The 24,025-nt window shown below is 41.4% G+C and overlaps 1 protein-coding gene across 5 annotated transcripts in view; it reads right to left on the bottom strand.

Annotated features, from left to right (window-relative positions):
- Positions 1 to 24,025, bottom strand: part of UBR3 (ubiquitin protein ligase E3 component n-recognin 3) — a 60,229-nt gene that overhangs the window by 23,220 nt on the left and 12,984 nt on the right. For 3 of the 5 annotated variants that reach the window (XM_053471776.1, XM_053471778.1, XM_053471777.1), the window contains exons 12-27: positions 23,791 to 23,856; positions 22,941 to 23,030; positions 22,242 to 22,370; positions 22,096 to 22,148; positions 21,655 to 21,788; positions 20,160 to 20,256; positions 19,302 to 19,432; positions 17,612 to 17,708; positions 14,176 to 14,317; positions 13,573 to 13,677; positions 12,966 to 13,136; positions 12,809 to 12,841; positions 10,123 to 10,586; positions 7,711 to 7,799; positions 1,866 to 2,015; positions 930 to 1,063 (exon numbers count right to left, since the gene is read on the bottom strand). In XM_053471776.1, the coding sequence (XP_053327751.1) occupies positions 930 to 1,063; positions 1,866 to 2,015; positions 7,711 to 7,799; positions 10,123 to 10,586; positions 12,809 to 12,841; positions 12,966 to 13,136; positions 13,573 to 13,677; positions 14,176 to 14,317; positions 17,612 to 17,708; positions 19,302 to 19,432; positions 20,160 to 20,256; positions 21,655 to 21,788; positions 22,096 to 22,148; positions 22,242 to 22,370; positions 22,941 to 23,030; positions 23,791 to 23,856 (2,085 nt within the window). The remainder of the gene's footprint in view (positions 1 to 929; positions 1,064 to 1,865; positions 2,016 to 7,710; positions 7,800 to 10,122; positions 10,587 to 12,808; positions 12,842 to 12,965; positions 13,137 to 13,572; positions 13,678 to 14,175; positions 14,318 to 17,611; positions 17,709 to 19,301; positions 19,433 to 20,159; positions 20,257 to 21,654; positions 21,789 to 22,095; positions 22,149 to 22,241; positions 22,371 to 22,940; positions 23,031 to 23,790; positions 23,857 to 24,025) is intronic. The other 2 variants (XM_053471781.1, XM_053471782.1) reach the window with 1 other exon arrangement.

Here is a 24,025-nt window from a genome sequence, read left to right as displayed (position 1 = left end):
GTCGCTAACACAATTCACATGTAAGATTATATATGTTACCCATACTCTCCCGACTCCGCTTGTCAAAAAAAAAAAAAAAAAAACTGATGCCCGAGGCACACAATCTATTTCTACCCGACAGCGGAGGGGAAGTTACGATATTAAAAGATTACAGCTCCTTGAAGGAAAAATAAATTCAATACGTACGGTGAAGAGCGTTTTTATTTTTATCTTATTTCATCTTAAAAACAGCAAGAGAAACAAGAAGGAAGAAAGTATTTTTTGATGGTCGATTGAAAACGTAAAAAAACATATATTGTTCATATTAGACGTCGATAACATGCTTTAATTTCCTATAACAATAAGTGTCTGTTCAATATTCAACTAACTGGGCATTTTATCTGACTTATCTTATCTGAAGTGAAATCCCTGCCTGCAAAATTAAATATTATATATATATATATATATATATATATATATATATATATATATATATACACATACACACACACACGTATGTCCCCTTGTCACGGCACATTCACAAGAACATGCTTGGGTGATGATCACCAGAATCGTGCCAGATGTTGCAAGGTAATCCTGATTTAAACACATATTGCGATTCAAAGACTAATCGCTCTGAACGTTTGGAAATCTGAGTTCATCTTTAGAGATGTTCAGCCTACGATGGGTTACTCTGGAATGCTGAAACCATGAAATCTCTTTAAACATAAGTAGATAAAATTAGCAGATGGCCTGCAAACGAGCAGGGGGGGTGCAACGATAGGTAACAAAAAGTGGCAAACCACAAGAGAAAGCAACAGAGATTTAGATACTCTGGACACTAAATACATGTATTCATCAGAAGAGGACCCCCGTTTGTGGTTAGAAGCCCCCGTGGGATGAGGAGGATGGGAGACAAGGCTTTAACCAGAGACGGCATCAGTACTCACATCCTTGAAGTAGCGCTGTAATATGGAGAGCTTCACATCATGTACTGCTGCGCATGTTCCTTCCTGGTATATTTGCTCCTCTTCCATCGTTGGAAGTTTTGTAGGCTCTGAACCCTTACGCCGATGACCCAAAACTATCAAAACAGGGGACAAAAGGAAAACGACAGGAGAGAATGGAGGAACAGCTCTTTAAATCATCGGTAGTTTCACACACCATCTGTACATAGACTTAGATCCCTTTATCAACATAAGAATGGATTATAGAACGGAATCATTTCTTTTTTGTGGATGAGATATTAATGTGATATGGGGTGATTGCCCTGAGCCCCACACTAAGACCTGTCCTGACCCCACTGTGGGAGCGTAGAGCTTTAACAGACACTTCCGCTGCACTAAATACAAAGGGAGAGCTGTAAGAGGGGTTAGGGAGAGCCATAAGAGGCAGAGGAAGAGCGGCAGAGCTGTGAGAGAAGGAAAGCGGGCCATAATTAGGAAAAATGCACTTTAATCGCCACAACTATTCAATTTTTGTAATATTTAAAAGGTGCTGTTCCACCCAGGGATCTTCTTAAAATATACCCAGAAAATTGCCACATCATGTAGAGATAAAATAAAGAAACTTTTTTCAGTTAAAAACTGTGTATTAAACGTTTATTGAAATACCATATTTGCTCGATTATAATGCGGCACCGGCACCAGTGCGGGGAACTCTGATCTCTGACAGCCGGGGAAGGTCTGCGCGATGGACGCAGACAACCCCCGCTGCTAGCTACGCGAATCGCATAGACATCTACATGCTGCCCCGGCTGCACACCGGGGACTCAGAAGCACCGGTAAGTGGGGCGGGGGTCGACAGGAGGACAACAAGCGGCACCCAAAAGCTTGCAAGTCAAGGCATGTAGAATATAATATGAATTATTAGATAATTGGACTCACCAGATGTTGCTTGTAATAGAACAACTAGCCCGATGGGCCGGTCTTCAGTTGAAGGGCCGCTTTGACCACAAATAACACAGTCACAAATGGCTTCAGAAACTTGCTGTTCGGACGCCGCTATCTCCATGGCAACATCACTTTCAGGTGATTCTGTTTAAGACATGAGATATTACACTTATAAGAAACCAAAACCAAAACAAAGGTATTCTTAATATTTAATCGCTGAGCAGTGTTTTGAATGAACTACATCTACGACATCATATATATAATGACCCTTTATGGAGAGGGGGGAGCGGAGAGAGCGAGAGGGGGGAGCGGAGAGAGCGAGAGAGGAGAAAGAAGAGCGGAGAGAGGAGAAAGAAGAGCAGAGAGGGGAGAAAGAAGAGCAGAGAGGGGAGAAAGAAGAGCAGAGAGGGGAGAAAGAAGAGCAGAGAGGGGAGAAAGAAGAGCAGAGAGGGGAGAAAGAAGAGCAGAGAGGGGAGAAAGAAGAGCAGAGAGGGGAGAAAGAAGAGCAGAGAGGGGAGAAAGAAGAGCAGAGAGGGGAGAAAGACGAGCAGAGAGGGGAGAAAGAAGAGCAGAGAGGGGAGAAAGAAGAGCAGAGAGGGGAGAAAGAAGAGCAGAGAGGGGAGAAAGAAGAGCAGAGAGGGGAGAAAGAAGAGCAGAGAGAGGGCGAGAGAGGAGAAAGGAGGGCGAGAGAGGAGAAAGGAGGGCGAGAGAGGAGAAAGGAGAGCGGAGAGGGCAGAAAGAAGAGCGCTACCCAAAGGCCATTTACGGAGAAAACAGAATTATTATAGCCATTATATCTAAACATTAGCAAGGTGCGACCTTATTGACTCGTAAAGGGGATGTTTTTACTCTTTACTGTAAGAGGTAAAGGCTTTGCAGTAAATGTAAGTTATTGGAATGTTTATTCAAGAACCTGTTCTAGGCAAACAAGAAAATGTGGCATTCATATCGGCACGCTATATTACCCACTGCAGCGATAAATGAAGCGTTTTCTTATAGTGTCATACAAAATAAAGGTAGAAAGAAAAGAAAAAAAAAGTGTGTGAATTTAAGATATAATTTATTTTCACACAAGGGCGACTGCTCTATGACGCATTTTCTGCGCACTGTATTATCTTCAGATAACAGTCTTAACCTTTGATAAAAAAGGCTTAGTCTTTTCTCTGGGTTTAGATGAATCTCAAGTTATTTTCAGCTTCATTCAGCAATACCTCATGTGGCGAGCGATTTTTCATCCACTTTCGGGAGTAATATAAATATAACATTCTATATTCGGAGCGATCCAGCGGAAAAGCAATGAATACAGAGCAGCGGCAAATCTCATTATTAACCGGCCATTTGCAAACCTGACTCGATGCCATTGTTTTCTACGTAACATAACTATTCTAGAATTTAATCACTACGGATTTTTTTCTTGCCGAAAGAAAATGGCTGTTTTATTTAAAAGGAAAAAAAAAAACTGAACAAAAATGAACGGGAAGAATGACAGAACAAACATTCCAAACGTCAAAGCTGAATGAATTAACTGCAGTCAAAGCAACAGAAGATTGCTTTCCATTACAATATATTGCTCGGCCATACTGGAGGACGATAGGCGATGTATTTCCGTATTACTTGCGACTGTAAAATGTTAGCGGCAAGAGTCTGTTACAAAACGCGCAACAATGTGAACAAACATCATTCTCGTGCTGGATCTCCAGCTTTGGCAATGAAATACAACTAAATATAATGGGAACGTATTACGTGTATCCCTTGTAGCAGTCAGCGACGTAGTGAATGATCAGATAAGAGCATGTATTAAAACAAGGAACAAAAACAAACATAAAATAAAACTCATTGGAACAAGCCAAGGAAAAATACATTCCTCCGCCATGAGTAGCTGCAATATTGCACATAACCTTAGGATGTCCTAAACGTGATTCTGATTTAATTTATTAGCGATTAAATAGCGATTAATGAGACAGATTGCACAACAATGAGATTCTGTGTCAAGATCCTAAGTGTGGAACCATCGATGGAAGCCAACAGCACATTCTTGCCAACTGTCCACATGCAGAATCTTTGCCAGAATCGTTCTCCATGCCTCCTCTCATCACCACATTAATACCCATTTATTTTGGCACGTTGATACACGGTACATGTCGGCTGTTCCGCTCAGATGATCACATGGAGCAGGGATTCAAGAGGGTTGTTCCATATCCAACTACGTCCATATGAAACCACCAGGGGAGAAAAGGCTTTTCAGTGTTTTGTTGACGAATTCTAAGCGGCAAACGTATAGTTACTGAGAAGATGCCATCTGCAAATCGTCTCCTATGGCCTCCGACCCCACTTGGGACGGACCTGGCCAAAATGAGTATTATTCGGCATTTCTGATCTCTTATATATATTTTTCTATTTCTAAGGAGTCATTCGTCTCCCCACGAATGTTAAACGCTGTGGAATTGTAAGAGTACGTTTGTTCATTTATTCACGGTGGGAGTCCTCTCAGTGATGTAAGCGGTCGCACAGCTTTCCAGAAGAAACCGTAACATTCTAAATATATCATACGCTATATATCCAGAGGCAATATTTTGCTTTTGCTAAACGTTTTATGTCAAGATAGTCCCTTAGCATCAAAGGAGCTATTAGCAGACTAATATATCTTGCCCGGACTCAGCAAGTGTATTCTCTGAAGACCGGTAAAAGCTCATTTATTTTTCCAACCGGTTTCAGTAAATGACAAGTGTTAAAAACGCGTGTCCCCTCTTCTCGAAGATGTTCACAAATCTCCTTTCCTGGAGCGTATCTGCTGGTTGGAACCGAATGGCAGCTTTCGGTTTGTAAACCGGTTTGTTTTGCTTTTCACCGTTAATAACCAACTTCTGAAGCAATATATATATTTTTTTAATCACAAGCAGAAACAGCTTTTAGATATATATAATCTTTTGTAGCATAAGCCTGAATTTGCAAGTATTTTTCCCCAGACACAACATTCTCCAAGCCAGCGTTTGGTCTGATCACAGGGAGACACATTCAGACCCACAACATCATAACACCACCGACCGCACAGAAAACACAGCCGAATTAGAGAAAACAGTCACTTCCCATTCATTCTAATTTACATATGATGCACGTTTCACACTCCTTATTCACCGGCACACCCGACTTTTGGTTGTATTTTGGTTCACTATGTAACGTTTTACACCAATATATATGAAATACATAAAGAACGTAAAAATGACTACTTCCAAAAATATCCAGCCTGAAACAATTTAGGAATCCTATATGTAGCATATGTATATAATTCAAAAATATTACGCCTGCCGATAACGTATTCATAATGGCAGTTTTTGGAACATTAAAATTATGCTAATATCCCGAGGCAGGCAGTTAGTGTCGTTCCGCGGAGCTCCCTGCCTGTTTTGTGATAAATCCCCGGCAGCGATTATTATTAAATAGACAGCCACTTACACAGTGATTGCCTCGCTGTATCTTTCGGCTGGCGCGTCAATCGCTGTACACTACGTAACCCAGAACTTTATCAAGGGCATTTCGGATAAGCAATAGGCGGCTGAACGCACACGTCTCCGCACATGGCTTATGTAATACGCGTTGGCTCCATCCTCAAATATTTTCGTTTGCGATGAAGAAAATTCAGAATATACGAAGCATTTGTTGTCACCGATCATTTTAAAGAGGACCTCGGGCCTAATGCTATTTATTGAAACTGTACCAGCAGCCCAGTAAGCAAAATACCACGAAGAGTGGAATAAATCAGCAAAAATCAGGACTGAGTAGCCCAGAGGAATCGGTTTTGTTAACTGAAGTGAAAACTACCAGAATAGCAACTGGATTAATATGTTGGGGAAGAAGCAAATCTCGCTGGACCATCGGGTGGCAGATAAAACCCTTTCAATGCCACAAAAGTGAACTGTTTACTGGCTTAGAAAGAACAGCTCGTTATCCGACATTTAAGTACCGTATTTGCTCGATTATAAGACGACCCTGATTATAAGACGACCCCCCAAAATCTGAATATTAACTTAGGAAAAAAAGAAAAAGCCTGAATATAAGACGACCCTAAAGGAAAAAAGTTTTACCAGTAAATGTTAATTCATGTAAACTATTTTTTTTAATAAAAGCTATGATTGAGAAAAATATTTTTTTTGTTTTTATTTCCTTGTATTTTCCAACCTGCCCCCAGTTACGCACATCTGCCCCCAGGCTTGCCACACCAATATGGCACTGTGGCCCATGATATGCCTTTTAACCCTCTATATGCCACTGTGCCCCATGGTATGCCTTTTGACCCCCTATGTGCCACTCTGCCTCCAGAAATGCCTTATACCCCTATATCCCATTCTGGCATTTAGGGGGTTAAAATGCATATTATGGGGCAGAGTGGCATATAGGGAGGTATAAGGCATTCCAGGAGGCAGAGTGGCATTAAGGGAGTTAAAAGGCATTATATAGAGCACTCTGCCTCCAGAAATGCCTTATACCCCTATATGCCACTCTGGCATTTAGGGGGTTAAAAGGCATATTATGGGGCAGAGTGGCATATAGGGAGGTATAAGGCATTTCAGGAGGCAGAGTGCTCTATTAAATGCCCCCTTAACGCCACTCTGCCTCCTGAAATGCCTTATACCTCCCTATATGCCACTCTGCCCCATAATATGCCTTTTAACCCCCTAAGTGCCAGAGTGGCATATAGGGGTGTAAGGCATTCCAGAAATGCCCTACACACACACACACACACACACACTTACTTACTTACTTACCGGTGCTTCCAATTTCCTGCTGTATTGCCGGGGCAGCGGGTTGACGTCTCATTCCGCGGCAGCCGGGAGGAGGTGGAGTTGGCAGCGGGGGTTTGTATGCGTCCGTCGCAAATACCTTCCCCGGCTGTCAGCGATCAGGAACTCTGGAACTCTGATCTCTGACAGTCGGGGAAGGTATTTGCGACGGACGCATACAAACCCCCGCTGCCAACTTCACCTCCGGAAGCACCGGTAAGTGCGTGCGTGCGTGCGTGCGGGGGGGGCGACGATAGGAGGATCCAGGTCCCCTGCAGCGGTGCGGGGGATCTGGATCTTAGTCTCCTAATCAGACCTCTATTTGAGGTCTGATTAGAAGACGACCCCGATTATAAGACGAGGGGTATTTTTCAGAGCATTTGCTCTGAAAAAAACCTCGTCTTATAATCGAGCAAATACGGTAACTAACAAAAGTGTGACACTGGATGAAAAAGAAGAAAGTTATCACCGCAGGCCAAAAGCGTGAAGGATAAGCCCTGAAACATTCTGCTCGGAGAGCATAGAAGTCATACAAGTAGTATATGTGGTAACAGCAGACCATGAGGACAAGAAAAGATTTTTGCTCTTTAGGTTCAATTCAATGGGGGGGGGTTTCTGGATAGTTGTGGTTTTATCTCACCGACTTCACTTCACATTACATGGAGCCAGTCCCGTTAAGCTTTGGCCCCAAGATTAGCTTGAGATGAGAAGGCAGAAGCATCGTCTCCACGTACTTGCTACAAGATAAATAGATTGTATTGCAAACCCGATATTTTGCGCTTAGCCCAGTGATGGACACATTTATGGAGAACGCAGGAGCCAGGTTCATTCTCTTAGAGTCCACGGAATAAATAACACATATAACATGCGTATAGATATATACAAAGAACATAACGAATTCCGCACTGCATACAGCAAATCCACCCATCTAAAGATGAAGCCACACAGAGCGCCATATGAATCCAGTTGGCTTGGACAACATGTCCCGTTACGGAGGACAACCCACATGGCTCTAGCCGCGTTATGGAACCAAACAATACCGTTTGTCAGGCTAAACTCACCAATATCCATTGCCGTTTCCATGAAGCTTTTTTGTCTCGAAGCAAATTCTGCAAGCAGTTTTTGCTGCCTCTCTCTGGCTTTCTGCCGCCTACAAAAACACAAAAAAAGAGCAAAATGAGGTAATATACGTCCCTTCCAAAAAGCAGATGAGCTTACTTTGCAAAAAGAAAACACCTTTATGCATTTTTGTTTTGGCCGTTCAATATTACTTTCTGAATTCAAATTATTGTAGTCTGCAAAACAAACAAAAACAAAACAAAAAAAAAACATTGTATTCTTTCTTCTGAAGGTTTAATCAAATAAACGCACTAATACAACAACTAATGCAACAACCTATACCAGCGCCTGCTTTTGTGGCAAATGGAAATTAAGAGTTTCCAGCAAAAATATTACAAGAGAATACTAGCAGTGAGCTGTACCTTTAGTGACAAAAGCACGTTTGGCCTGTGGCCCCTTTTAGACTCTGGTTGCGCACCCCAGAGCAATGCTGTATACCTTTTTAAGAAAAAACCTCTTTAAAGTGACCGGTTTTACTTTTGTTTCCCTTTTTAACGTGCGGATATATTGCGAAGTACCCTGCGTAATGAGATAACAGTCATCTGTATTAATAGCTAATAACCCGCAGGGAGATTTTATGGAAGTCTGTAAAAATTAAACGCGGTGTACTAAAGATAGGCTAACAAAATATGGGTATTTCAGTCCTAATAATAATTATTCATGTTGAGCTCATTTTTCAGGGAAAAGTGTAGGTTTTATGCACATTTTAAACTGATCAAATTGTACTTTAACCCCATATAGCCTGCATTGCATCCGATACTAGGTTTTGGCATTGTGTGTGTTACAGATTCATACTTAACGAGATGCCGATGCACAAGTTCTATGTGACGGCAATGTGAATAAACCCATCTGTTTTCTGTAAAACCGGTGACGTGTTAGGATTTTACATTAACCAGTGAAAAGGTAAAAGTGTTCTTTCACATTTCCATCGTTGTCAAAGTGCGGCTGTTTAAATGCCATATCAAGACATCTTTCTGGCGCTTGCATGACATGAAGCCGCGTCCTCCTCCCCGTCCGATCATTAGATTCTGCTGGGGGCCGCAAGGTTTTTCTGCTTGCGTTAAAACGGCTTGTGCTGTGCGGCCAACATAATAACCGGGCTGCACAAACACCAGGCGGCGGTTAGACATGGCTCCTAAAATCTCACCGCCGGTGCCTAACTTTTTCTGCCATTTTACATTGATCATACTTTATTTATTCTCTCTCTCTCCTACGATTATGCGTCTGGCTCCCGAACGCATTTATATGTTAATAATGCCGAGCCCTGGTAATAAATATTTCTTGAGATTCACAGCAGCTGTTGAAGATTTCTCTCCCAAGCCCTGTAGGTCTGACTGCTCCGGCATATCAATAGGATATATACATCAGTAGCGGGGCTTTGTCGCTGCATGCTGCTTGTGTGGCATTCGTGGTCCCGCGCATGCATTTCCCTGTCTACTTCTTCAACGTAAGCAGGTCTGACTGTAAATAGAGACCCTTAATAAGAAGACATAAACATATCCTGACAGATTCAGTGCATCTCAGTAATTTTCCTTGATGGCTCAGGGGGACGAGACACCGAGGCTGAAAAATATTGCAAGCATCTTCAGCCTTTCCTCGAGTGTTCCGTCTCAGTTTCCATGGCGACGGCATATTACGTGGGTAATGCCACCTCTGTCTTTGTCTGCGGGTTGGAACAACCAGAAATGGGTCATCACTGAGCTCTTACTGCCTTGTTCGATCTTCATTACCGGAAAAACTCAAAACTAAAACGAAGGCAGAGCTGCGTGAGCCGCATGACAACGTCAAACTAGATTCATCTTAATTCCAAACCATCCACAACTATTCATATGTGGATCTGCGCGGCTGCAAGGACCGAGAGGACGGGGAAAATAAAATGAGCATGCGAGGCTACGGGGCCGATTTAAGCTCCAGCTCTTGGACATAGATCCGTAACTGCTGAAATGATTTTAGGATGAATTGTTCAGAAAAGGATTATATACATTGATAATTTGCTGGGGCGTCTATGCATCAGCTTAAATTAGCTATTTGTTGCTTTCCTGCATGTGCTAAATAAAAGCTTAAAGTCTCAGAAAAAAGAAAAAAAAAAGAAAGTCACCAATCATCTAAAATTCTGTATCGTTTATACTTTTGCCGGGAACACGTAATTGTCATACGACACAGAAGCAGGCATGGATATCTAGTTGCTATAGTAACTCAATGGGTTATAACTTTCCGTGCCTATTTTTACAACATTAAACCTGCAGAAGAAAGAACAAAAACGTCAGATATGCTAATAGTTTGCTTAATATATTAGAGTGCAATTAGCGTTTTGTCTCGTGCCATAAAGTATTTCTGATTAAGCATACAGTTACCTTTCTTCCTTGTCCAAAGTCTTCTTCTCAGCGGGACTGCTTTTTTTCGGGGGAGTCGGAGGCGCAGTCTTCCTGCATATTTCATCAATACTTTGCCGGTTTAAACGGCTTTGGGTTGCAGCTTTCAACAAGATTCTTTCTACTGCCGTCACACCATCACCATGAGCATACTTGGGTAAATCAGGCTGAACAAGACAATCTGGATCATCCAACCAAGGAGGAGAGTAGGAATTAGGCTTTCCGGACAGTTTTTGGTGTAGTTTGATAAGCAAAGACAACATGCTCTCTTTCACCTCCAAAATGACCGTGGTTAGCTGAGGAGTTGATCCTGGCGCTGTCCACTTCAGAGCTGAAGATTTCGGCCGTACAACCTGATTAGCTTCGCTATTATTACGGTTGATAATCTCCTGGAATTTCTTCCGACGTTCAGCGACCAAGCTGAAAACTTGAGCCGTACCTGAATTCTAAAAAAAAAAATAAAAAAAATAAAAATGTGGCTTAGTTAAATCGGTTACGATCAATATTCATTAATTTGAACCGGTCAAGAAAAAAAATGGACTTTAATGAAAGCGTAAAAGAAATTGGATGAGCTACATCTTTTCAGGGAACGCTTCCACATAAGTCCTTCAGGCTACACAAATACTACATATTATCAAGTCTTTTTTTTTTTTATTAAAAATTATTTTTCCCTCCTAATTTCTATTCTGTAACAAAAAATATGAAACATCAAGTACGTTGAGATTGAGATGTAGTTGAAAGACTTTGGATAAAAAATGGGTTGCTTTGTTCCGTGCTCCTCCCTCGTGTCTTGGGATGCTTTTCTACAATTTCCATACTGGCCATACATTTACACGTCGATTTATGCCTAGTAAATAAATACAAATCGACATTACAACTACTATGCAAAAGTCTTGGGCTGGTGAATAGCCAGGTTGCTTGGCCTTGTTTCCACTTTGGAAGTATGGCTTTTTGGTCACCAGTCTTCCATTAAAAACACTTATCAAATGTGCAACAGTAGACGGGTGCACCAGGGTGCCGTTTGGTATAATTGTTTAATCATCCACCCAACGATATGCCTACAATATCCCTGACTTTGTGCAAGTGTACCCAAAAGAATTGATGCTGTTTTGAAGACAAAGGGTGGTCACACCAAATATTGATGTGATTTAGATTTCTCTTCTGATTACTCACTTTGCAGTTTGTTAAATTATAAAAATAAATAACCTGTCTAATATTTAAAGCATTCATACTTTACAGCATTTGTTTCACACCTGCCTAAAACTTTTGCACAGTAACACTAGGACGGCATATTTTCTTTACATTTAACATAAGGAAAATCTGAAACATCACAATAAAACTATTAACTCTTCAGTGCCAGTAGAATTGGTTGCACATTTTTTTTTGTAATAAAAGACTGACTCCCAGGGCACTGTATTTTTTAAATCTAACCCAAAACTACTGAGCTCTTAAAAACTAAGTGCTCGCTCCTTTGTTGGAAGGGTAAAAAAAAAAAGGTCATCAATAATCCCTTTGGAATACAGTGCATAAAGATTAGCAATTATGTTTAACTGATGCAGACTTGAATAAATGTGGCACATGATTATTATACTCAATTTGCATAGAAAGGCATGCACAGAGCAAGCACTGCATGATTTGTCTCCAATACAAGTTCAGTCTCTCGCAGTGCCATTCATCAAAATTAATTTGCAATTCAATGAACTGTATATTAGTCATTTCTAAAGGACAACCAAATATAAAAGTTTGGACTAATTTGCTATTGGTATAAACGATGTTAGCATGGGTTCACAGACCAAAAACTTAAAAAGAATCTTTAATATACATTTAAGTAAAACTTATAATATACACATTCTGTCTACACACCCACATAAAATATATATTTTCTATATATATTAAAAATATTAACTTTTACTATAAATGCACAAGGTGGACCGATTCCTGAAGCCAGGTAGCCATGTCCATTACTAGAAAGATCCCAGGGCAGGCTAGCTGGAGCTCATCATCTTGTGGGAGTGGTTTTTCTAGGGGGTGGGGCTAGCACCAAACAGTATTGAGTGTAAGTGAAAGTGGGTGTGACTAATTACCACGCCCCTCCTTGGAGAAAGAGAGAAGTGACCCAGAGAAGCAGCTCTTCTGGAGACTCCAGGTCAAACCTAGAGAGATCCTAGATATGCCATGGCTCCTAAAAGTCCAAATCCACACACAACTCACAATACTGTATATTATGTTCAAATACATTCCCGTATATATACCATTTCTGAACTAGGATGTTTTGTCAGCCCATATTATGGTAATTTACAGCAGTTTGTCAGTTGGTTTAGTGGAATGTAACTGAATCAAGATCAAACAGTATAAGTGATATATATGTGATTATATATAATAATATAATATAATATAATATATATATATATATATATATATATATATATATATATCTTACATTACACAATGCCTAATGCATATTCTGTAATATAAAATGTCAGTCAATCATTAGTGCAATGCCACAGGACAAACTAGAAGCTTTATTCAAAGCAAATGATTAAATTGGCTATAAAAAATAGTACAGGCAATAACACGGAGCTACTGCTCTGCAATCAGAACAATAAGTAACGTGCCATGCAATGCCAAGGACTATTTCACACTTGACAGATATTCCATAGGTATCTACCTCTCTCTGGAGTAGAGATGGGCGCCTTGGGCCCTGGCAAAAAAATAAAGGGATTAAATACAAAACATCCGAACTGCATGATAACCAAACACGTTCTTTAGTGGTAAGAAAGGAAACACAATGGCTAAGAAACCTCGGATCGGACCTGCATACTTACATGTCCTGATGGGGAGCTGTCAGAGCTGGTGCTTGCTGGCGGTTCTCTCCTCACCTCCGGAGCAGTTTCGGGAACCCGCACTCTAACGTAGTTAATGAAGTGACGCATATTGCACAGCAGATCACTGCCAGGGAACCAACTGTCATGGCAACGCTGCTGACCCGCGGATTCCTGAAATAGTTAACTTCCATTAGTACTAATTAGTAATGTTACATTTTACAGATTGCAGGTAGCTATTGATCACATGTAGAAGTAATTTATCTCGCAATGACAACCAACACCTGACTACACACTCCGAGCGAGATGATGGGACTGAAACAACTGGAAATACCCCCTTCATCAAGACGATGACAATTGAGGATCATAAATCATTTTGTACTCACAGTAATGAAAGTGTGTTACAAAAAGTTATCGTATTACATTGACAACAAAAACCAGGGCAGATAAGTCAGTTAAAAAATTAAAAATAACGAAGAAAAAAGAAAAATCAGACGGATGAGTTTTCTCGCATTCCAGAAGCGATGGCGGCCGTTGCGTCAGAATGCGGTCAAAGGGACAAGGTCCCTTTTTTTGGCACGCCTGACCTGAGTACATCCTAAACACCTACCTCTTCAAACGGTTCTTCCTCAGGGGAGTTTTCCAATCCCAGTTCCATGAGGTATAAAACCATGCAAAGAACATGTTCCGACATATTCTGATGGTCCATTAGAATCTAAAGAGAAAACATTAGATTCAGGTCAGAATAAGACACCCATAAATAACTTTCAAACAGTTTAGCAAGGAAAGGATATGCCTACAGCACCTGGCATATTTCCACACTTAATGTCCATATATGAACCTGCACTGCCTGCGTTACCCAAAAACAGGTCTATGGGTTTATAAGTAGAGTCATCAATCTTATTAAGAGTTTTATCAACTGATGTTGAATTCTCTCAATGCTACAACTTTCAAAATAATTCATACTTTCATTAACATTGCAAGTTGGTTCTGTTTTTATATAGGGGTTCCAACTTGCATTTACCAGTTAATTCATTCCCAAGCTGAATCAAGTCAGTTGTGTTGTAGTTGAGTATGGTTTAGCCGACTATAAATATGAGTTGGACATTTGGCCAACTCTCATTCACTCGCCCTTCACAGAAAGACCCAGAAGTATTTCTGAAATAATTAGTAGAAATAATTTAAAGAATAACTACATAAGGCTTATATGTACCTTGTAAAGGAGTGTAAACAACACTATGTGCAAGGTTTTGCAGTGCAACAGCCTCATGAGTCCTTTATAATCCTGATGAAGCGCACTTCTCTTCTTATAAGGAGGCCATGGGTTTCCAGAAAACCTACCAGTCTGCTTTAAGCTGTCAATAAGAGGATAAAGTCATAAAACACAGGTAAACTTGCATGTGTTACAAATTACACATATTTGTCTAACAATAAGAGTATTAAGACCATAATTGTTAGGAGAATTTACCAAGCCGTACAGTTTATTACCAGTTTGCCTTCATTGAACAAAATGAGTTGCAATGGGTTTCATTGTGGTCACTATTATTGAACATGTTCATAGACTGTCGGGTTAAACAATGCTTTTGACAAATTGAGCCCGTTGTAGTCTCTTCACTTATCTACCAAACATCAGTTATTACTTATGAAAAGCTGCTTTGGAGAAGCCGGCCAGTAGGTTCCAGGAAAAAAGATTTAATGGATACATTTCAACTTGTCTCTATTCTCTTGTTAATGACCCAAACCCAATTAACTCCCTCCGTCGAGACAGAGAAACCTGAAAGTTACCAAACTAGATGTAGGGGTGGTCAGACACATTATGTGATGGTTTGGTAAAAGGCAATTATATATATATATATATATACCGTATTGGCTCGAATATAGGCCGCACTTTTTTCCCCCACTTTAAGTTTTTAAAGTGGGGGTGCGGCCTATATTCGGGGTCTAGCGCCCGACGCCCGGGACATGCAGTCCCGGGCGCCGGGTAGGCAGCGGGGTTAGGATACAGATCCCCCGCAGCGGTGCAGGGGACCTGCATCCTACTCCCTGATACGCTCAGACAGCCTCCCCTGCCAGCACTTCCCACGGGGGGGAGTACCGGCACGGGAGGTTATCTAAGCGTTTTACCTCTGCCCACCCCCGACTTACCGGAGCAGACTCCCGGGTGTCTTGCGGGGCCGGCGGGAGACATTTACGCAATACGCGCATGCAACTTCCGGTACCGGTACCGGAAGTTGCATACGCGTATTGCGTAGATGTCCCTCGCCGGCGCCGCAAGACACCCGGGAGTCTGCTCCGGTAAGTCGAGGAGGGGGGGCAGAGGAGGACAGCGGCAGCGTATCGCGGGGAGGGAGGACAGCGGCAGCGTATCGCGGGGAGGGAGGGCAGCGTATCTCGGGGAGGGAGGGCAGCGTATCTCGGGGAGGGAGGGCAGCGGATCTCGGGGAGGGAGGGCAGCGGATCTCGGGGAGGGAGGGCAGCGGATCTCGGGGAGGGAGGGCAGCGGATCTCGGGGAGGGAGGGCAGCGGATCTCGGGGAGGGAGGGCAGCGGATCTCGGGGAGGGAGGGCAGCGGATCTAGGGGAGGGAGGGCAGCGGATCTAGGGGAGGGAGGGCAGCGGATCTCGGGGAGGGAGGGCAGCGGATCGCGGGGAGGGAGGGCAGCGGATCGCGGGGAGGGAGGACAGCGGATCTCGGGGAGGGAGGGCAGCGGATCTCGGGGAGGGAGGGCAGCGGATCTCGGGGAGGGAGGGCAGCGGATCTCGGGGAGGGAGGGCAGCGGATCTCGGGGAGGGAGGGCAGCGGATCTCGGGGAGGGAGGGCAGCGGATCTCGGGGAGGGAGGGCAGCGGATCGCGGGGAGGGAGGGCAGCGGATCGCGGGGAGGGAGGGCAGCGGATCGCGGGGAGGGAGGGCAGCGGCAGCGGATCGCGGGGAGGGAGGACAGCGGCAGCGTATCACGGGGAGGGAGGACAGTGGCAGTATATCTCGGGGGGGAGGAGGACAGTGGTAGCATATCTCGGGGAGGGAGGACAGTGGTAGCATATCTCGGGGAGGGAGGACAGGGGCAGCATATCTCGGGGAGGGAGGACAGGGGCAGCATATCTCGGGGGGGGGACAGAGTGGCAGCATGTTTTTTTTGGTGCTTTTTTAAAGAAAAAAACTTTTTCTTTAAAAAAGCACCAAACTTTTAGGGTGCGGCCTATATACGGGGGCGGCCTATATCCGAGCCAATACGGTATATATATTTATTATAAAGAATAATTCTGGTGCAATCAAGGCAACCAACTAAATGATCATGGCGATTGCTCTTTTGCAGCTTTGCTCCTCAATACTGGCCAATAGTCAGGCTTCTGGCATTATCCTTTAATTCCTACATTTGGAAGTTCAAAATGACAAATATCGCCTTATAATTTGGAAAGGTTTAAATTTCCGCATGAAAAAAAGTGCTTTCCTTGAGGAAAGGACAAGGTTACTTTCAGTCTCTTTTTTAGCAGGACTTCAGGGAACTGCAGCTTCCAATTAGCAAATAAATTGCTCTGGAATAAAGGTTAAGCAATATTTGCTCACGCTGGAAGGCAATGCATCATTCATTCTGACGGCTCATTCCAAAAACACTACAAGACGAATTGAAATGAAACCTCGAATGTCAGCTGAATTGCAAGAAAACATTTATGCTTCCAAAAAAAATGCTGTTTTGTTATATTACGTACAATAATTAGCATATGAAAAGTGATAATTTGGCTTCTTTATTGAGGACAAAAACTATAGATACTTCTCAAGTGTGTCTTTATTTTGACAAATGGTATTCAATGCTGACTCTATAAACCCTTTATAGGCAACATGTTTAATGTATACTCATATGCACAGGGGCCAAGGCTGGATGACCACTTCAGGAACAAGATCTGCTGTTGGTTCTCTTATCTTAGGGCAAGAGAATTTAACCCTGTGTATAACTTTCTGTTCTCTCATCCCACCATACTTTTTTCTGGCTGGACTCAGGACACTAAGGAGCTGTACTAGTCTGTACTTATTTCTGAAATGCCACATGTGAAGCCGGAGTAGTATCATAAATACAGATACATGGTTTGGCCATTTGGAGCCAGTTATCTATATGCTGCATGTTAAGTTACACGATTACATCACACACGTGTCATGTGACACACAATCAGGTGCCAGGATCTCCAAGAGGCTTCCAGGTCATGTGAATGAACTCCTTGCATAGCACAGAATTATTGCTAGGACAGTACCCACACTGAACATAGAAATTTATGATAAAGTTACTATTTATGCAACTTTGTGTGACGGGTATTACATACATATTCTTACAAATGTATGAAATGAATATATGTGCATAATTCAATGTATAAACATCTCACAGTCATGCCCAATACTTACTTTGAGAACCTATGGAGTCATGGCTTAAGGCAACCTTTAAAAGGAACGCTTATAGCCAATACTGTTGAAATAAATCATTTTATTTACACATGAATGTTTTTTGAAATCAGAACTTCATTTTTGTACAAACCTCACTGCACTATTCTTTATAAAGTGTTTTTTGAATGGACAAAGACTCTAAAACAAAAAAGCTGATGGAATCGGATAGGCATGATGATGTAATAGAGTGGGTTACGCTGTTCTTGGTAAACTTACAAAGCCATGTATCTGTCCATGGCAGACTGTACATCCCTCCGGTACACCGTGCGAAGAATCACCATCACTGGGTCAAATTCCTGATCCCATACTTCACCTTTCAGGTAGAGAGAAGAAATATGTTTAGTTCCTTCCAGCTTCCCAAAACTTAGAACAAACAACTATATACTTCTTAAATTGTAAAGCCAATTACAAAAAAAAAATATATTATGTACAACCTTTAAGCCTATCACATCAATGATTTAATACTGTTAAAAAGAACACAGAAGAAATGTGTGACGGCTTAATTATCACGCCACTAAAGATTTTTTTTCACCAAGTATTTATCTCTAATATAGGTTTAGTCCAGCAATGTCACCTATATAGTGGCACTCTCTGCGTTGTACAAAGTGCCTTCTAATCCCACAAAGGCAAAGAATACAACAGATCAATTCAAACCCATAGAGATTAGTTTTGATATTCAACGTTGCAAAACAGCATGAAGCAGGAACCTGTTTATGATTACTTTGGTCAAAATTAGGCTAAAATGTAAAGCTTAACGGCCATTTCTTTCCTGCGATCAGTGAAGCTAACAGAGTTTGCTTTATTGATCTGACTTTCACTGAAGTAAAGGAGTATTTAACTCAGAAACACAGCTCATTTGCTTTACCAGTTCTCCGTCCCCTGGCAGGCCGCTGCACTGGGTCTCTGTTACCGTGGACGTGGGTTCTTGCACTCCTTGTGCGTTCTACCCTAATGGCAGCGTGTCCACCCAAACCTTTCCGGCATCAAACAACGCAGCTAATCTAACTTTACTGAGCTAAAATGGGTTCAGTCAATGGACTGTGATTCAAACAGCAATGCTCTGCAGAACATGGAATAAAATGGGGCTGTTAGATTATTTTATGTGTCATCTAGGTTTTTATATCGGAGCAGAGATTTAAGAATACATAGCAGTACCTACAACCGTCTCCAATAATGATTTAAATACGACATTAAAAATAAAAGCCACCTAAACATAAAGGGAACAAGATCTACTGAAGCATGTTTTCCCCTTAGTAGAATGCACAAAATCAGGTAACAGTCTTGTCACTGCGTTAGCAAAGATATACAGAACTAGATCAGATCTTGAGCCAAATTTCCAAACATGAAAGCAAACAATCTAAGAAAAAAATAATGGAAAAGCATTTTCACTTTCTTTGAAACAAAAATACTTTGGTGTTTCAGAGATGGGGAGAAATGCTTATCGCTTCTCGCGTCTCAGAACGTGTATTTAGCTGGTTTTCAGGCAGTGTTCAATGAGTCGTTTCGATGAGCTAAACTGTGATTTTAGCCCTGAGAGGAGAGACTTACTGGCCGCTCACAGACTTGGAGCTCCATCAAGAGGCCCAAATGTAAAATGACACGTTTTAAGGTTGGAGCACATAAAGCATTTCATGTAAAAACACTCTGAAGGACACAGGGACGCTTAGAGGACATACTTTTTCATACTTGCAGGTAAAACAAAATATGGGATACTAAACTTCCTCTTTAATCTATAGGGTGGGTTATAAGAGGGTTAGATGCGTAACGGCAATGGCTGGGTGTCAGAAAATTATTCAGACATTGTCGCGTTGCCCTTCTCCTCTTGCTCTATGATCGCAGAAGTCTGAAGCAGATCCCAAAGGATTAGGACACATTGAGAGAACAGTACAACAGAAGTGTTACATACTCTTTGGGGTGTACATTCCCTGCTGCATGGAGCCTCCGGGCTCAAACACGGGAGCTTTAAAATCAGCGACTGATGACAACATGGATTCAAAGCTGCAACCGCCTGGAATGACCCCGCTTTTGGGGTTAGGGCTTTCTGGAATGTAACCATCGAGTTAAGGAAAACTCCTGCGTTATCAGAACCCAAAGAATACACCTAACAGACTCCCCAACTCCAAATCCTACATCTGGATGAGCCACACATGTTACTCTGTTTAAACGTTTAGTTGCAGTGCTCCCAAACTATCAGACCGTTTTAACTTTCATGGTAAAGACAGAGAGCAGTAACAACATTCAATTTTTTAGGGTTCAGGCTGTGTAAAGAACTTGCATTTCCTCAAAATGCATTGTTTTCAATGGGTTTAGGGACCGCCCATTGTCCTTAAGGGGTTAAATTTAACCTCAGTGCAACTTTTCATTCCCAGTGTGCATAACAGATCATTAAAAAAATAAATAAAATGACGAAAGCCTTAAAAACGGCTCCCATTGTTCACATAGAATATATTCAAAATCACTCCTATGGTTGCAAAACTATTAAGTGTGCAATAAATACGTAATATTGAAAGAAGGAGATTTCAATCAATAACATTGAACGCTGAAACATTAACACATTTGATAATAAAAAAAACCACTAAAGCATAAAAGAAAATGTAAACAGTGTCACAACTTACAAGGTCTACTTCTTGTAATTCTGCTTGACGCCAATGTAGACATATGGAGTGATGGCTGCAACCCTCATCTAGCCATAGCATTGTCATACAGTAAAGACATTTGAATGATACTAGGAAAAGAATCATTATTTACTAGTCTGTTTTTATACTTAAAGGATATAAGGTCAAGGAGGGAGCTGTGTGTGCGATCGTTCATACAAAGCTGGGCAATCATCTCTGCTCGAAGAATCTCATCATCGGTCATTCCTGCAAGATCAAAAGCCAAAGCTTTAATGTGGGCAATGAACACCGGACTCTTTGAGGGTAACGGCACTGTATATCTGAGCAAACGTGGCTAGCTGGTAAACCTTATTTTATATTAACCGTGGCTTTAAAAAACGTGTTTACCGCTTAGGGGGTAACTTGCTTCAGATCACAAAACATGTATCACCGCATCGTGCTATTCTGTCATACTGAGGTATACGGACGAGTGGAAGAACACAATATTAGTCTCATTCCCTGACTACTTCTTAAACGCATACCATGAAAAAAATGACTCAAACGGGCATTTGACTTAACTTGAGTGGGGGGCGTACTAGGACTACTTTAACATTGTTAAAGCCAGTATATTATTAAACAGAAATGGAGTAAAGATTCATAACGCATAATCCTTCTGGCAGAAATTCAGATTACAGCCAACAGAGTAGAAATGCCAGCAGTAAAGCACATGTAAGTCGGAGGCTTTCATCCCTCTGCAGACTTACAGGGAGTGGCGCATCCACACCGGCACCGATACTGAATGTCAAGCTGCAGGACAGACAGATTGGCACAGAAGGGGCAAACAAACAGATAGAACATCATGTAATCACCACTACAAACCCCTCTGTAACTAACATACACAATGGCACACAGCTACACATTCCCATGCTCACACACACACCCAACCTCTAATACACACGCATACATACATGCTAACTCACACTCACTCTAACCAACATATATACATTCACTTCATCACGACCCAACTCCCTTACATCTTCTTCCCTCACCCCGAGCATCATTGCTTTCACCACAGGTTACTTAATATTGCATTACCCGACCCTGTTGTTTTCCCACATTAAATGAGTGTGTGTGTGTTGGAGGGAGTGTGTGTTATCATTAATATATATGTGTGCTTGTGTAGCGCACTTATGCATAATCTTTCACACACTAAAGTTTTTTTTAGACTGGAAATTGTGATTTGAGGAAGACAAGGGGGAAGGAGGTGAAAGAGTGAAGTTTAGTCTGGGTAACCTGTAGATACATTATCTCTTCAATTTACATTACAGACAATGTTTTCTTGATGTTAGTTCGTGGGACTATGTAGAAAATCTCTTTAAGCATCCTAATTGTATATATATATAGTGTATGTATATGTGTCTTAAAGGAGAGTCTCCAGAAAGTAAATAGGTCGGTTAGGGAGCGTAAAGATCTCCCTCGTAACTAGGACACCGGGGGGGGATTGCCGACCTAGTCAGCCTAGGTCAGAATACATCACATGACATCATGTTTCAATATTTTAACTACTGATAGTAAACCATCCACATTTGCGTTTTGGCCATTACCGTTATACTTTAATTGGATTTATTTACTTCTCAAGGTTGGACAGACAGTCAAAGAACGTACCTAAATGTAAACGAAGACTCAAAAGAATGACAAGAAACGTCAGAGCTCCCTCAAGCATCGATCGTTCGTGGTCCGAGTCAAGCACGGTGTTCTGGTGCTGGGAAGCCATTGTCAACAGGTCAACTACTTTAAACCTGTGCGATGGAAGAATGTCAACATGCTAAGGCACAGCATACACACAAACACACAATAAACAAAAGAAAAACATTATAAACCCAAATATCAATTCAGCTGCAGTTCTAAGACGCATAACACAAATATCTATACATTACGTTCCCAACATATTCCATTTGGTGGGCCAGCTGAGAATGGTTGTGATTGAGATGTGTCAGATATTGGACATGCTAAGGCTAGGAACAGGCTAAGAAGACAGTATAAGAAAAGTAGCACTCTCTACGATAGATAGATTTGCAAAGACTATATGCAAATATACAATCTTACCTTTCAAACACAGAAGAAATGAAGTAATCCGGGTCCAGCCTTGACGCACAGACCTAAATAGATGAATACGAATGTGTAAGACATTGAATCACATAGAGAGTAGGGGAGGAAAATACTTTTAACATTTCACTTTCAAAAGTTCTTACCTGTAGTAGGTAAATGTCTGGGTCGATCATGGAGTTACAGAAATGGGACTGCACGTACGTCATAGCTTGCCCTTTTATCTGCAGGCCATTTCGAACCCACATGTTGCTGTGTATTTCAGACAGACTCGACTGTTGGGAGAAATTGTAAATCATAAAATGAACAGTAATGGGTTTACTTGTAGCTTTCACAAAACAACACTACTCTTAAATGGTAATTTAAATGGATTAGTTATAAAATATTTTCCTAGAAGTACATAACACGCGAGAACTACAATTTAACTGCATTGTTTTGGAAATAGACAAAATCCAGGAAAGGAGATTTAGCAGCATGCGTGTAGCATGTATGCAGGCGAGCGTGTTTGATGTGGCTGGGATGATTAAGTCTGTTTTATTTGCTTGGGTACATTATGTGCATTTGGATGAGAGTTATGCATCTAACCCATGCTAAGCTATGGCTGAATTGGGGACCCTTAGATAAATTATTTGAGAACTACCTGTTCGAATAATGCATGCAAAGCAATAAGGAGAGGCATCCACAATACAGTAGCAATGTTTTTGATAGAGGGATTCTATTGGATTGGAAGCCCAAGGTGGCTTTTGTTTGCCAGCTCTTGTCAATGTCCATGAAAGAATGCAAAAACGATGAAGCCTAAATACATACTTGACATTTTGAATGCAGAAAAAGATGAAGGAAACTACCTGTATGAGGAGCGGGTGAATCATCAATTTCATCAGCATTTCTTGGTCGGGCAATATGGAATCTAATTCTATTCCTTGACATTTTACAGCCTGTCAGCGACAAGAAAGGGAGGGAAGCAAAGAGCAGTTAATCTTAATATTATTATTAAGATTGCATGTACATTACAATTAGCAAGGCCATTATTCCTGGTTATTCATTGACATGGGTAATTATCTGCAGAGATCTATTACATCTAAATATATATATATATATAACAGATGGAAAGTGAAGCGGTATAGGGAGTGGCACATTAAGTGTAAAACATTCTTAATAGATCATATACATAATGGATATTCGGCACATGTTAAGGGGAATACACATTTTAAATGATGTATTATATAATGTATTAAAGATAACTGACATTCAGCGTTCTGTGTGTTTACAAAGCAAAGGTCTTAAGTTAAAGGTATAAAGGTTACATTTAGTAATGTAGTAACAGAGCATCAGTCAAACCAATTTACTTAAAATGCAGAACTGCCAAGCCTCTCTCTTTTTTAATTAGCCCAGCAGGCTTTGATGAATGTGGCAAGGAAAGGGTGCTGCTGGGTTAATTCATTAGTTAACCCAGACGCAAGTGGGAATGAATGAAGCAAAAGTCAGGCATTATTCCGCCAAAGCTTAAATGTAACGGTACAACATTTTCAATAAAATACATAAATTCATTACCAACAAATTAAACTGGGAATCTTCTAGCACACATTGGAAATCTCTGAAGAGTTTGGAAGATACCTGTATAGTGGCTAATTGTCATCAACTTTAATGGCGTGTCAAAAAAAGAACTTGATGGGACAAACAGAGTCAAATGCTTACCTTGCTTAAAAACATGGCATAGTATCTGTGCAGAGGCAAGTGGAAGGTCACCTGATTTGGGGCAGGCTGGTGAAGAGAAAGATGACATTGGTTATCAAACAGAAAAGTCTGAAGCCTTATACACTTGTTTAAGAGAAACTCACTGCTGTGGCCAAACAGTGACCCGAGATTTCAACAGCAGCTGAGAAACTGATCATTAAAAAACAACAGATCAAAGCATGATCTAGTTTTCAGA

Source organism: Spea bombifrons, chromosome 7, assembly GCF_027358695.1.
Source record: "Spea bombifrons isolate aSpeBom1 chromosome 7, aSpeBom1.2.pri, whole genome shotgun sequence".
NCBI lineage: Eukaryota > Metazoa > Chordata > Amphibia > Anura > Pelobatidae > Spea > Spea bombifrons.
This window is presented reverse-complemented; position numbering and strand designations above follow the sequence as displayed.